The sequence below is a fragment of the Stegostoma tigrinum genome, chromosome 26 (assembly GCF_030684315.1).
Source record: "Stegostoma tigrinum isolate sSteTig4 chromosome 26, sSteTig4.hap1, whole genome shotgun sequence".
NCBI lineage: Eukaryota > Metazoa > Chordata > Chondrichthyes > Orectolobiformes > Stegostomatidae > Stegostoma > Stegostoma tigrinum.
Genome location: NC_081379.1, coordinates 42,145,960 through 42,160,280, shown reverse-complemented (window position 1 = coordinate 42,160,280; position 14,321 = coordinate 42,145,960). Strand labels below are relative to the sequence as shown.

Here is a 14,321-nt window from a genome sequence, read left to right as displayed (position 1 = left end):
AACCTACCAATAGCAGCGTGTTACTGTCGCCCGCGGTGCACGATGGGATTTGTAGTGTTTCCACGGCAGCAACGGGACCGGCTCAACCCAGAAGGATCATGGAGGGCGGCGGAGGATAGGGAACATTCTTCACTCGGTCCCTGTAACTGTGAAGGTACACATACACACACCAAAAAAAAACACTGCGGGTGCTCCACATCTCAAGTAAAACGTCTAAAGTGTTTAAGTCCAGCTGTATGCGGAGGAGGAGAAACAGACAGGTGTGAGACTCCAGGAGGTTAAAACTGAGGAGCCTCGGCCCTTGTGGTTGTCTCGCTGTTAAAAGGTTCTTGCAAGTTGTGCAGACGAGACAGAGGAGAAAGTGTTTATGACAACTTGGTGCCGAGAGTCATTCAAATAGGGAGAGGAAATAGGAATTTCTCTTCCTTTGTCCTTTCCCCCCCCCTCTGTAGTAATTCTATCCCCCTACCCCCTTTAACTACCTTCCTTAAGGAGCCGGGTCGCAACCGGGAACCACTTGGCAGGAGCTGAATGCGCAGGTTGTGTCCAGCGTCAGCGAATCAAGAGTGGGCTGGTGAGGGCCAGAGCGAGACTGCAGCAGTGGAAAGGATAGTTGGACTGTCAAGTTTTGTTTTGTAATCTTATTCTAAGTTAACGTGAGTGGCGCTATGTATGTACGGCGAAGACACACACTTTGCTCTGTATTACATTGAACACGCGTGACAATAAATAATTCAATTCAGTTCAATGCGAATGTGGTTGTTGCAAGGGATAGTATAATTAGGAGGGTAGATACTGTTACATGCAACTATGAATAGGAATCTTGAAGGCTGCGTTGCCTGTCTGGTGCCAGGGATCATGACATCTCGGGACAGAAGGAGAATTAGGATAGATTCAGTAGTCGTTATCCCTGTTAGTACCAATGACATTGGTAAGACTAGAACGGAGGTGTTGGGAAAGACGTTGAATAGTTAGGAGCTTAATTCAAAAGAACAACCTCGAAAGTAATTTCTGGGATTGCCACAAGTAAACTAATACAAGGTAAATACAGTGAGAGATGAATGTGTGGCTCAAAGATTAGTGTGAATGGAATAGCTTTCAGCTTATGGGGCGATGGCATCAGTGTTGAAGTGAAAGGAAGCTATTTTTGTGGGATGGGTTTCACTTGAACTGTGCTGAAACCAGTGTCCTGGCAAATCAAATAATTAAGACTGTAGATTGGGCTTTAAACTAGACAGGGAGAGTTTGAGAGATGGAAATGTAGAATTACAAAGTAAGATGATATGGTAGAATTCGGGGCAGCTATTTGAATAGCAAAACTCTGGGCCGGGAAAGGATGAAGGGTACTGACAGATAAAAAGCAATAAATTGGGTCGAAGGCAGAAAACAATCGTATAACACAAGATTAAGGCTCGTTACTTCAATACACATTCAGAACAAAATAATTGAATTATCAGCACAAATACAGGTTAATGGATGTGATCTTAAGTTACAAAGACATGGTTTGAAGGAGATCAGATCTGGGAACCAAATATTTAAAGGATGTGTCACTTTTTAAAAGGAAAAGCAGGAAGGACACTTGGGTGAGGTAGCCTTGTTGGTAAGGGACAATTAAGTACAATAGCAAGAAATGACCTTGACTCAAGATGCAGAATCCAGATGGTTTAAGGTAACAAGTGAGAAACACAGGAACTCCCTATTAATTGTCTATAGGTCCCTAACAGTAGCTTTTCGGTGGGACAGAAAAAAAAAGGTAATGACTGCATTTAACAAGGGCAGTACATTAATCATATGAATTTACTCTTCGTATAGATTGGGTTAGTCAGAGTGGTAGAGGAAGCCATGTGAAATAATGTACACAGTATATTTGGGATAGTTCCTAGAACAATATACTATGGATAAAGGCTATTTTGGATCTGGTGAAGTGGAATGAGGCAAGCCTAATAAAGGATTTCAGGGGAAAAGATCTCCTTGGAAATGGTGACCATAACATGGTAGAATTGAGTATTCAGTTTAAGAGGGAGCAACCTAGGTCAAAAACAATCTTTAAAGGGTGACTTGAAAAGAATGATTGCAGGGTTGGCTTGAGTAGACTGGGAAATGAGTTTCATAGCTAAAACAGTTCAGGATCAAAGGCAGATGTTTCAGAAAACAGTGCATGGCTCACAGAAAAGACACTGTAGTGAGCGAGAAAGATTCTAAGGAGGGAAAAAGCTAACCGTGGTTAACCAGGGAAGTTAAGTGTAGCATCGGACTGAAAGAAAAAAACATACGGCAAAGATTAGTGGTAAGCCAGAGAATTGGGAAAGTTTTAAAGCCAAACGAAAGGATCTTAAAAATAAGAGGACAGAAATAAACTGAGGGTGAACAGAAGGACAAGAGCGTCTCTAAAAAGGAAGAGAGAAGCCAACGTGAACGCAGAGAATGAGGCTTCAGAAATGATAATGAAGCAGCAGGAAATAGCAGAGGAGTCAAAATAAATACTTTGTTTGCCTTCATGATAAAACAGAAGAATTTAATATTAATCTAATGGAGAAAATCTTCAGAAAGCCACAAAACACAGCGATTTGGCAGGCCTCATCCATGAATCACAAAAAGCTTGCATCCAAGTTCAGTAGGTAATGGAAAAGTAAACAGGATATTGGCCTTTATTACAGAGGAAAAGAAATAAGAAGTACGCAGGTTTTGCTAAAACCGTACAAAGCACTGGTCAGACTACAGCTGAAATCTTGTGAACGTTGGACCCTTTTATCTAAGGTAAGTTACACTTGCATTGGAGGCAGTCAAGTGAAAGTCTTACTTGGTTGATACTAGATATGAGGGGACTCTCTTGTAAGGACACTGTCATTTGGGCCTGTGCTCATTGGAATAGTGAGCTTGATTTGACCAGGCAGGTGTGAGAGGTTATTTCCCCCTTTGTGGGAAACCAGAGGCCATAAATCTCAAAACAACAGGTCACACATTTGACATGAGGAGCAACTTCTGAGATCATAAATCTGTGGAAATTTTTTTTAAAAACCAGGAGCGCAATCTTCACTTGATTCAGGTACTTCCTTCCATTCCCTCAAATCAACCCAACTGCACAGAAGCCCAACTAAAATTCCTTCGTGAAGCAAGGCTCCATATGCCTGTTCTATGAGCAAAGAAAGTAACATTCCTTTCAAACATATGCCACACATTACAAGCTATTAATACAAGTTTGAGGGCACTTAACAGGGTAATTGTAGAGATGTTGTTACCCCTTGCAGCAAAGTGTAACACCAGAGGGCATACCCTCAGTGGGCGATTGCCCAGTTGGTCAGGTGAGGAAGAATGAGGGTTTTGTGAATCTGTAGAGTTCTTTACTGCAGAGGGCTCTTAATTCTGGGTCATCAAGTGATTGATTGATAGATATTTTTAATCAAAGAGGGAATCAGAAATCATAAGCAAAAGGCAGGAAAGTGGTGTTGAGGATGAATAAGATCAGCTAAGATCACATTAAGTGACAGAACAGACTCAATGGCTGACTGGCTTGACGTCTTCTACACCATACTCCCATCTCAGCCTCCTCCATTGTTCCAAAACATTTTATCTACGGCTATGACAACACCTCACCCCTCCCACCCTATTTAAATGTTTAACAGCCTTCAGGAGCTAATATTAAAGTTCTATAATTTTCAGATCACCCCCATATCTATCCCCACTTCTTTCAGTCAGTGGCAGTTAGCCATAAATCTGCTAAATCCTACCTAGATCTTGAAATGTCTTCTGGTTATTGACTTTTTACTTTGCAGCAGCTCCATGGGACGCCAGCATGGGTCTAATCAGCAGAAAGGCTTCTGTGCCAACAATGATCATTCGTTTCAGAGATAATGGGAACTGCAGATGCTGGAGAATCCGAGGTAACTAAGTGCGGAGCTGGACGAACACAGCAGGCCAAGCAGCATCTCAGGAGCACAAAAGCTGACGTTTTGGGCCTCGACCCTTCATCGGAAAACACTCTGATGAAGGGTCTAGGCCCGAAACGTCAGCTTGTGCTCCTAAGATGCTGCTTGGCCTGCTGTGTTCATCCAGCTGCACAGTGTTATCTATGATCATTCGTTTGTTACTTAATCTCTCCTGAATCCCACCCCATCGTAGACCTCTTATAATCCTCCGTACTCGTTGAAAACGTCTAAAATGTCCCAGCATTTCCAACGATAACAAAAGGACGTTAACCTGAAACTGTTTCTCTTCTCGGCCCCTACTGTCGGAGCAAATAATTGAACGTTATTCGGGCTCTTGTTTATCAAGAATACCGGATTAGATACGACTGCGCTGTTTCTCAGAGTTAGCCACCCGAAGGTTGCAGGAACAACACCTTGTCCTTCGCTTGGGAACCCTGCAGGCCAATGGTATCAACGTGGAGCTTCAAAATCTCCTCCCCCCGACCGCATCCCAAAACCAGCCCAGCTCGTCACCGCTTCCCTAAACTGTCTGTCCGTCCTTCCTCCCACCTACCCACTCCTACCTACCAGCCTCATCCTGCCTCCTTGACCTGTCCATCCTCCCTGCACTGATGTCTCCTCACCTTTACTGGCTCCATCCCCGCCTCTTTGATCTGTCTGTCTGCTCCTTCATCCGCTTTCCCCTCCCCCTCCCCTCCCCCTCCCCTCCCCCTCCCCTCCCCCATTTCCGAAGAAGGGTCCAAACCCGAAACGTCAGCCTTCCTGCTGTGTTCATCCAGCTCCACACCTTGTTATCTCAGCATGTGCAGTAAGATTCTTCAATGATCAAACCTTGCGCCTAAATCACGTGTCATCCTGTTTACGTAATCGGAACTGTTTGACCAATAGCAGCAGCCCACAGCCGCTCGTAAAATTGCTTTCATAACATTGTTTTTGTAACACTGGGTTTGTCCTGCCAGCTTGTGGAACCCAGCTGGATAAGGTAAGATTGCAAGGCACGGTCCGAGCGGTAACTGTCAGGTTCTGTGACACTCAATTTAGGAAGTAAAATAGGTGCTGAATCAAACTTGCTACTTCTTGATTCCAAGAAGAAATTCGTACTCTTTGTCAAATGTGCTTTCTCGTTCTGCCTATAATCCATAAACAAATCTTCACCCTTCCAGACCAGGTAAGGTTAAAGAATTGAAATTTGAACGGTGATGTTATAAGTGAGCAACCACAGAAGTATAAGGTGATCGCACCTAAAGTTTGTGTGGATCCCTGCCTGCAGAGAATATCCTCTTTCAGGAATAGATACGGGTAGTCCTTGCTATTTAAGATTTGTAGCTTGAGTTGTGGATGAGGTTGTTGACCTGCTTGCCGAGCTGGCTAGTTACCGTACAGATGTTTTGTCACCACGTTAGACCGTCAGTGTGGCCTCTGAAGCAATGTTGTCTATACTGATTGGTATTTGGGACTATCCAAAGTACACAAACCAGACATTCCCCTCAGATCCATAGTCTCTCTACTAGGCACACCTACGCACAAACTAGCCAAGGACTTACGACAGAAACGGAAACATCTAGTCAATGGATCACCCCATTCCATCTACTCAATCCAAGAATTCCTTAAAAACCTCAAGAACATTAAAAACAATGATGAGATTATGGCATCCTTTGACATCACAGCACTATTCATGTCTATTGATGTACCACTAGCCAAAGAAACACTTGCCACATTACTGGACGCAACAGAAACACCAACTCCAAACAGCTCCATCAGCAAGGACAACATGCTCTGACTGCTGGACCTATGCCTCACCACACACTTCATCTTTAATGGCCAAACATACAAACAAATCAATGGCACACCTCTGGGGTCACTCGTCTCAGGACTTATTGCAGAGGCAGTCATGCAAAGACTGGAGCACACTATCCCCCCCCTTATACAGCCAAAACTGTGGATCCAATACATGGATGACATGTTTGTCATCATTACACAAGTCGAAAGAGACACACCATCTCATTGACAATGTTTTCACTGGGATCAAATTTACAAGAGAAGAGGAAGACAACAATCAACTTCTGTTTCTACACATCAGGGTAGAACAAATAACTAGTGGGGAGTTCCAAACCACAGTATATAGGAAGGCAACTCACACAGACCAAATCCTCAATTTTCCACAGTAATCACCCCAACATCCACAAACAAAACTCACTTAGGACTCTTCAAATGGGTCACAACACACTAGAACTACACAGGAAGGAGGAAGAGCACCTATACAAGATCTTTGCTAACAAGCAGTATCCTGACAAGTTCCTCCACAGGTGCCTACTACATAGACAATGCCAAGAGAACACAGTATGCCCCAATGCACTGGCCACACTACCCTATGCCAAGAACATGTCAGACTGACAACGAGGCTCCTATGACCACTAGGAATCATGGTAGCACACAAACCCACAACCACATTGTGATAAACAATCACAAGGACCAAAAACCCCATACCCATGACATGCAGGACCAATATAGTTTACAAAATACCTTTGCACTGACTGCAACAAATATTACATCGGCCAGACTGGAAGGAACTAGCCATCAGGATACACGAACACTGGCTAGTAGCAAAATGACGCAACAAAATTTCCCTCATCTCAGTGCACTTGAACAATGAAGACCATCAACTTAACTGGGACAATGTGACCATCTTGGCTTAAGCCGACCACAGACACGGACAGGAATTCCTAGAGGCCTGGTTTTCAACCCGCAATGCAATCAACAAACATGTAGAATTAGATCTCATATACAAACCCGTGCAGAGCAGAACTGAAAATGAGACAACCCAACTTAACAGACCAGATCATATAAATACCAAGTGGAGGAGAATAACATCGCTTCATCGGAGACCGCACTGATGATGTTACCTAGCATGGTGATGAAATGTCTGAACTGCAACTAGCCAGCTCGGTGAGCAAGTCAATAACCTCAGTATTTGCTATGTCTATTTTATCAGGATGTTTCTAAATTGCTTTCCTGAAGTATGTTCTTTTATTATTATTATAGCTGATTATGTTTATTTCTAGATGCGGCTGATGTCTGTATTTGCAGTTGCTAAGAAATGCCTGTTTCTGAAATGGACCTGCAGGAACTACAGTTCAGTCACCACTTCCAATTTAGCATTTGTTCCTTCAAGCACGCCTTTGGATTCAATCGAGTTGAAGGAACTTCAGGATTTTGTGCTTCAGTCCAAGAAACTATTTGTGCTGACTGGAGCAGGGGTATCAACAGAGTCTGGTATTCCAGATTATCGTTCAGAAGGTGTGGGGCTCTATGCAAGGACAGAAAGGCGTCCCATTCAGCACTCCGAGTTCATCCGCAGTGTTAAGGGCAGGCAGAGGTACTGGGCACGGAATTATGTTGGTTGGCCACAGTTTTGTTCTCGTCAGCCAAATGTGGCGCACAATGTTTTGAGTAAATGGGAGAAACTTGGGAAGCTTCACTGGCTGGTGACTCAAAATGTGGATGCTTTACATGCAAAAGCAGGAAGCCAGCATGTGACTGAGCTTCATGGCTGTTCTCACAGAGTGATCTGTCTTGGGTGCGGAGATGTAACACCTAGGCGTCATCTCCAAGAAACATTTGCAGCTCTGAATCCTGGCTGGACTGAAGAAGCACACGGAATAGCTCCGGATGGAGATGTTTTCTTGACTGATGATCAAGTTAAAAATTTTATTGTTCCTTCTTGTGAGAGTTGTGGTGGTATCCTGAAACCTGATGTCACCTTTTTCGGAGACACAGTGAATAAGGAGAAAGTGAATTTTGTCTACGAGCGTGTGGCTGAATCTGATGCTATTCTGGTGGCTGGTTCTTCTTTGCAGGTGAGTGAATAGGTTATTGATGATTTTCCAATAGGGAAGCTCAAATTATGATCACTTTGCTATGACAGTGTGGCCTGGAAACCAGGATAAGCTCAGTCACACATTTCTTAAAGTTCTTTGGTTTGCCTTGTCTGAATTTCACAGGCTTAAAGAGCTACTTCTTTGTTAACTAATTAGAAATCTTAGTATGTTAGTAAGTACAACTTCAGATAATGCAAATTAATGGAAGAATAATTCTAACATTCTTGCAGTTGGGTTTGTAATTGTCAATATCAGGGTAATCTGGTAAAATGAAGTCACATTTCCCCTCAATGTTTTGTGCTGGTTCAAGACTCACGTTGCCCATGTAAGTTAAAGAAACTATACGTTCAGGCTCCCCCCTTTTCTATTGTCTAACTTCAATCTTTCTGTAACTCACCGATTGATGTGAGATCATGACACAGACACAATAAATAAAAGAGTAGATGACCGTGCAGCCTATTGAGGCTGCTCCAACATTTAGTACAATATCAGGCTTTAGCTCTTGTCCATTCCCCATATCCCTTAATTCCTTGAGAGCTAAAAAATTCATCTATCCAAACTTTAATAAATATATTGAATGCTACAGGAGTTACAGTTCTCTGGTATGAGGCATTCCTGAGAGGGGAGTAACCTCACTCGGACTTAATTGATCAGCCCTTGGTTTGAAAATACACTCTTTTTATATTTGCATTCCCCAGCCACTGGAAACAATTGATGAGATTTCAAAATATTTCATTGGGTTTTTTCTTGCACGTTGTGCTTTACTTTCAAAATGTCAGATGGTTCAAACATGTCCTATCGACTCCCATTATAAAATAAGTTACCTGTTTTCCATGTTGCTTATTGTAATGGATTCTGGGCACTGTGAGTGTTAAGACTGCACTGTGCCTTTCAATGAGATTGCTGCTCCCCCAGGATTATCAAATCAGTCCCCATACTTGTATCCATTCCCATCCTTCCAAAATTGTTTCACATAATATGAAACATTCGCCTGAATATCAATGAAAACCGAATAAAACAAAATTCTATTGTGGGGGATTAACTATCAATTAATGACTTTTTTTCTTAAAATGTGCATACTTCTCACCATCTAATTCTGTGGCAGATGATAAAAGCTAGTTATTTTCTTTAAAATTAACATGACCCCAGAAAATAGCAATAATCAATTGTAACATTCAGTTCATATACCATAGATCAACATAGAATGAATGATTATATCATGTAAATATGGAATGTTTTACTGTACTATTTTGTAAAATATTAACACTTCATGTTCTTTTGTGGATTTCAACCAAGCTCTGTATATTCCCCATTGACAGAAGACTGTGAAGCTCCTATCCCACAACACACTGTAATAATCGCCTCTCATCTCTCTTTCTCCTAGTAATCAGCTACTCCATTGTCCCCACCACCTCTTTCAGTAATTAGTCTCATTCACTGACAAACACAGTAATCATCCCACCCACATATGCAGCTAACAGTTCTTCTGCCATCCTCTGCCCTGCACCCTGACAAATATAGTAATCAGACTCTCTCTCAAACAAAGTAATCATGTGTTTGTATCTTGTATTCTTGTATTCCCGGTCTGTCATGCAGAATAATCAGCTGTTCCTCCCTAACACCCAATTATCCACCTCAGTCCTCTTTACACACTTATCAGCTCCTCTTTCACTATGGCTAAGTACTTTCTGAGACATTTATTCCGTACACTTAAAAGACCTACCTCAGGTGAAATATGATAGTTATAGCAAGTTAAAATGCAGCAGAATGAAATCACAGTACACATTGTATCCACTTGATGTTTTGGGCTCTCTGTCTTGTGACACACAAGCACAAACTACAAAGTCCCACCAATTTAAGAACAAACCGAGGATGAAAGCGCAAAGGGGATGAGGGACAAGTTTATTTTTAGTGTTAGGAGTCTGGAACACACTGCCAGGGGTGGTGGTGGTGGAGATAGGTACAGTAGGGGCATTTAAGGGACTTTTATATAAATGCATGAATATGCAAGAAATAGAGACACATGGACCAATGGCAGGTGGAAGGGATTAATTCTATTTGGTTCATGTTTGGCACAACATCGTGGGCCGAAGGGCCCGTTCTGTGCAAAAGTAAAAATTGTATAAAATGGACACTGACCTGGAAAACTGTACTCTGCTGGTAATGATGCAGTCTTACCTATAAGCAAGAAATGCAATTGTTATGCTAAACCATTAACAATTGCTGCTTAAGCATCAGTTGAATTATTATACCAATTCTGGACACCGTATTTCAGGAACAATGTCAAGGCCTTGGAGAAAGTGCAGAAGAGATTTACTCAAAGGTAAACTAGAATGAGGGACTTACAGATTTAAGGCAATTTGCAGATGATCCAAAGCAGAGATGAGCACTTTTAATTTTAAACATAGAGTTGTTATGATTATTTATCGTTGCCAAGAGTGGTGGAAGTCAAAACAGTAATAAATTCCAAAAGGGAACAGGTTGAATCTCTGTGTTTTAGGTGAAACTCAGAACCACTTTTCACATTCATGGACTGATTTATAAACTAATATTGCTGATTCTTTTTGTTCTCCATAAATAGGTGTATTCTGGATATAGGTTCGTTATTGCAGCATATGAAATGAAGATACCAATTGCACTGCTGAATATTGGAGTTACCAGAGCAGATGCACTGGCCAGTCTGAAAATCAGTGCTCGATGTGGAGAGGTGCTGTCCGATATTCTTCACCTTTGAGAGGGTATTGTTGCAAACTAGGATATTCCAAATAATGATAATATTAAACAACATAGTTTTTCCACAAAGAACAGATCCATCATTTATCAATAGGAATATGTTCTGCAGCGTCTCCTTAAGGGACCATTACGGTTGATTCATAAAATAAAAGTTGGGGCTGATGGAAATGGGTAGAGGATTCAATAATATAACGGTCATAAATAAGACTCTTATTAGAGTGATTTTAATGAGTCAAATAGTCTTTTGTTCTTTAACTGTTGGCACTTACAAGCAAGTTCATCTGTTTTAATATTCACATTTCTGACTCGGCATGCAAATATTAAGACAGTAATCTGAGGTGCTGGATTATACCATACACTTGAAAGACCTACCTTGTGTGAAATATGATAGTTATAGCATGTTAAAACACAGCAGAATGAAATCACAGTACACATCGTATCCAGTTAGTGGAATACATTTGCTTATCTGCGCAAACTTTACTAGACTGGCCTCATTAAACATTCCATCTGAGCTGACAGTACTTGTCATGATGAACTGTTAGCAGTGCCTGGGGAGTATTGAAAAAACACGAGAGATTTGTAGGGCAAGGTGGTAAGGTGAGATTAGACAGAAAATGTGACATTTCTTGTATCACTAGGATCTATGGATTTTTATCTGTAACGTCTATACACTACCATGTTTTCTTATTAAAAGTGAGCATAATCATAAGACATAGGAGTGGAAGTAAGGCCATTCAGCCCATTGAGTCCACTCCGCCATTTAATCATGGCTGATGGGCATTTCAACTCTGCTTCCCTGCAGTCTCCTCGTAGCCCTTAATTCCTTGTGAGATCAAGAATTTATCAATCTCTGTATATGCTAGTATATAGACATTACAGATGAAAATCCATAGATCCTAGTGATACAAGAATAATCACTATCAAGCTTTTAGAAATTTCTATTTCGAGTTACAGGATGAAAATAGATGTAGTGCATAAACCACTTTTAAAACAAATCACACAGATCACATCATCATAAATGGCCTCCAAATACATACATTTAATAATCCTAAGGACTTCCTTAAAGAAAGACTCAAATCAGTTACTGGGATCTAAACACAATCCAGCATCAAAAACTATTTCAACCGTCAGCAGCAATGTTTTGTACAAAGTAATTCTACAGTTTTCTCATGTTCCAGACAGGAGCATTTAGTGAAGAATATTTGATCAACTGTGGATATATTCTTTATACTTCCCAGGACAAGTATAAATATTAAATGGGAGTTAACATGCATTTTATTCAGAAGTGAAATAAGCTGATTTTTTTAAAAATCAAGAAGCTTACTCCTGTGGTTTTTATTTTGCACTTTAACACCTGGACTAGATGTGAATAAGCTGCACAGTTTTGTGTATTTACATATACCAACATAACTTGAGATTCAGCAAAAGGAACAGGAATATAAGATTAATTTTACAAGAATCATTGACTAAGCTGAAGTGTCAGATGAACATTCACTTTTACGGCAGGATCTCTCAATGGCAATCCTACTTAATTTTTTCTGCCTCATAACAGACAAATTCTATTTCTCGAACTTTTTTTAAGGTTGAGGTTAAGGCCAGGAATGCTTCTCAATCTGCACAGCTCAGGTCTTTGCTACATCTTTGAGGAGTTATGCCAATCAATGGTTACAAAATGTATACATTGTAACCCATCAATATTGGAATTTACTCAAATTTGTAAAACGTTACATGTTGACTACTTGAAGAACAAATATGCCTTTGATGGCCAGAACAATAAACAATCTTCAGATGGCAGATGTTATGCTGTGAATCATAGATATATCCAGTATCCATGGACAAGATCTTATTGCTGTGATTGGTTCTCTTGCCAAGCTGGTTCGTTAGTTCACAGGCTTGTCATTAGTCTGCTGGGTAACATCATCAGTGCAGCCTCCGATAAACACTGTTGTGTTTCCCTGCCTGGTATTTAAACTCTGGAGAGTCAGTTGGATTTGATTACCTCATTTCTGGTTTTCCTTCACTGTGGTGCATGTATAGGGTCTAGTTCTGTGTTTGTTGATGGCTTTCTTGGTGTAGAACCAGGCCTCTAGGAATTCTGGTGCTTGTCTCCATTTGTCCCAATTGAACTGATGGTTCTCCTTATCCATGTGAATTGAGATAAGTGAGTATTAGTTGTTTTTTTTTGTTGCTCGTTGGTGTTCATGTACTCCTTGTGGCCAATTTTCTTCCTGGCTGTCTAATGTAATGTTTGTCGCAGTCCTTGCATGGAATTTTGTATATTACGTTGGTTCCATCCATAGTGGGCAAGGGGTCTTTGCAAGTTCGTCATTGGCGTAGGATTGATGTGGCTTTGTGTGCTACTCTGCCCAATGATCGTAGGAGTCTTGTGGTCAGTTCAGATATGTTCTTGATTGTATGGTAGTGTGACGAGTGTGTTAGGGCGTGCAGTATCTTCCTGTTGTTTGTGTGATAGGCATCGTCGGGTCCGGGTGTTCGGGTATCCATTGTCCTTAAATACTTGGTGGAGGTACCCCTCTTCTTTTTTGGTGTAGTTGTGGGTTGCTACAGTGTGTTGTCGTTTGTTTAAATAGTGTTTTCACTTCGTTTGTGGGTGTGGGAGTGGTCACTGTTGAAATTCAGCACTTGATCAGTGTGTGTGGCTTTTCTGTACACCTTCATCCCTGTTGGCCCTGCATTCTGCCATGATATCCAGGAATGGGAGCTGTTCGTTTTTTTTTCCCTCCCTCTTCCCTGGTGAATTTGATGCCGGTGAGAGCGTTGTTCACTAGTTGGTATGTCTCCTCTGGTTTGGCGTGTTTGATGATGGAATTGTCATCCACATATATCAGATCCGTAGTTTGGGTTGGATTTGTAGGAGGGCAAGGCTTTCGAGTCTCTGCATCACCGCTTCTGCTATTAATCTGGAGATAAGTGAGTATTGGGACAGCTGTGGGGTCACCGATCTCCATTCACACGGATTAGGGGAACCACCAGTTCGCTTGGGACAACACCAGGATCCTAGGATAGGCCAACTGGAAACAAGTACGGAAATTACTAGAGGCCTAGTTCTCCACAAAGAAGGCCATCAACAAACACATAGAACAAGACCATACCTGTACACCACCTGTGAAGGAAAACCAGAAATGAGGTAATCAAATCCAGTGGACCCCAGAGTTTTAAATACCAGGCAGGAAAACACCAACGGTGCTTCATCAGAGGCTGCACTGATTATGCTACCCAGGCGGGTAATGAAATGTCTACCAAGCAATGAACCATTTTGACGAGCAAACCAACCACAGCATCCACAACCCAAGCTGCAGATCTACTCAAGAACCTTAAAGATCTTATTGGTCAAGGCCAATGCTTTACATTTAAATTGGTAATTGAATGAAAATGTGACTGAGTGTAACATGATATGCTTTGCGGACAGCACAAGGTCTAATATGAATAAAAGGTATATAAAACACTTATCCCCCTTTTGAGTTTGTCTCTCTACTACTGTAATAAAGGCTGCTTGAAATATTTGCTAATACCTTGTATCTCGTGTTGATTTAAAATACTAGATAACAAACACATTCAAATTTCAACCTTCAGGTGCACAGACTATTCTGTCAACTTTGCTGTTGTTTGGTATGAAGTCTACAAAATGTACTCCGTGTGAATTTTTTCATGAAAGTACCTATTTTTGCTCCAAAATTAACAAGGTGCTATTATTTTTATTAGATGCAAATTCTTGTCCAAGTCTGTTACCACACCTTTTTTTCAAACATGTTACCAATCCTTC

The 14,321-nt window shown here is 41.3% G+C and overlaps 1 protein-coding gene across 5 annotated transcripts; it reads left to right on the top strand.

The window, feature by feature from the left end:
• The first annotated feature begins 56 nt into the window (after positions 1-56).
• Positions 57-14,042, top strand: sirt4 (sirtuin 4). 5 transcript variants are annotated; one of them, XM_048556227.2, is made up of 5 exons: positions 57-154; positions 2,658-2,757; positions 3,774-3,881; positions 6,989-7,783; positions 10,386-14,042. In XM_048556227.2, the coding sequence occupies exons 3-5, from the start codon at positions 3,852-3,854 to the stop codon at positions 10,536-10,538; spliced, it is 978 nt and encodes a 325-aa protein (XP_048412184.2). In that variant the 5' UTR covers positions 57-154; positions 2,658-2,757; positions 3,774-3,851; the 3' UTR covers positions 10,539-14,042. The 5 variants fall into 5 exon arrangements, with proteins under 5 accessions (XP_048412184.2, XP_048412185.2, XP_048412187.2 ...); XM_048556228.2 differs by lacking the exon at positions 3,774-3,881; XM_048556230.2 differs by lacking the exons at positions 2,658-2,757; positions 3,774-3,881 and having other exon boundaries at positions 63-154.
• Positions 14,043-14,321: the final 279 nt, after the last annotated feature.

Excerpts from the sequence above, each read along its gene's own strand:
- sirt4 (XM_048556227.2), top strand. The coding sequence starts at position 3,852 with ATGGGAACTGCAGATGCTGGAGAATCCGAG. Across the intron at positions 3,882-6,988 it reads CAGATGCTGGAGAATCCGAG|ATGCGGCTGATGTCTGTATT; the intron begins GTAACTAAGTGC and ends GTTTATTTCTAG. Across the intron at positions 7,784-10,385 it reads TGGCTGGTTCTTCTTTGCAG|GTGTATTCTGGATATAGGTT; the intron begins GTGAGTGAATAG and ends CTCCATAAATAG.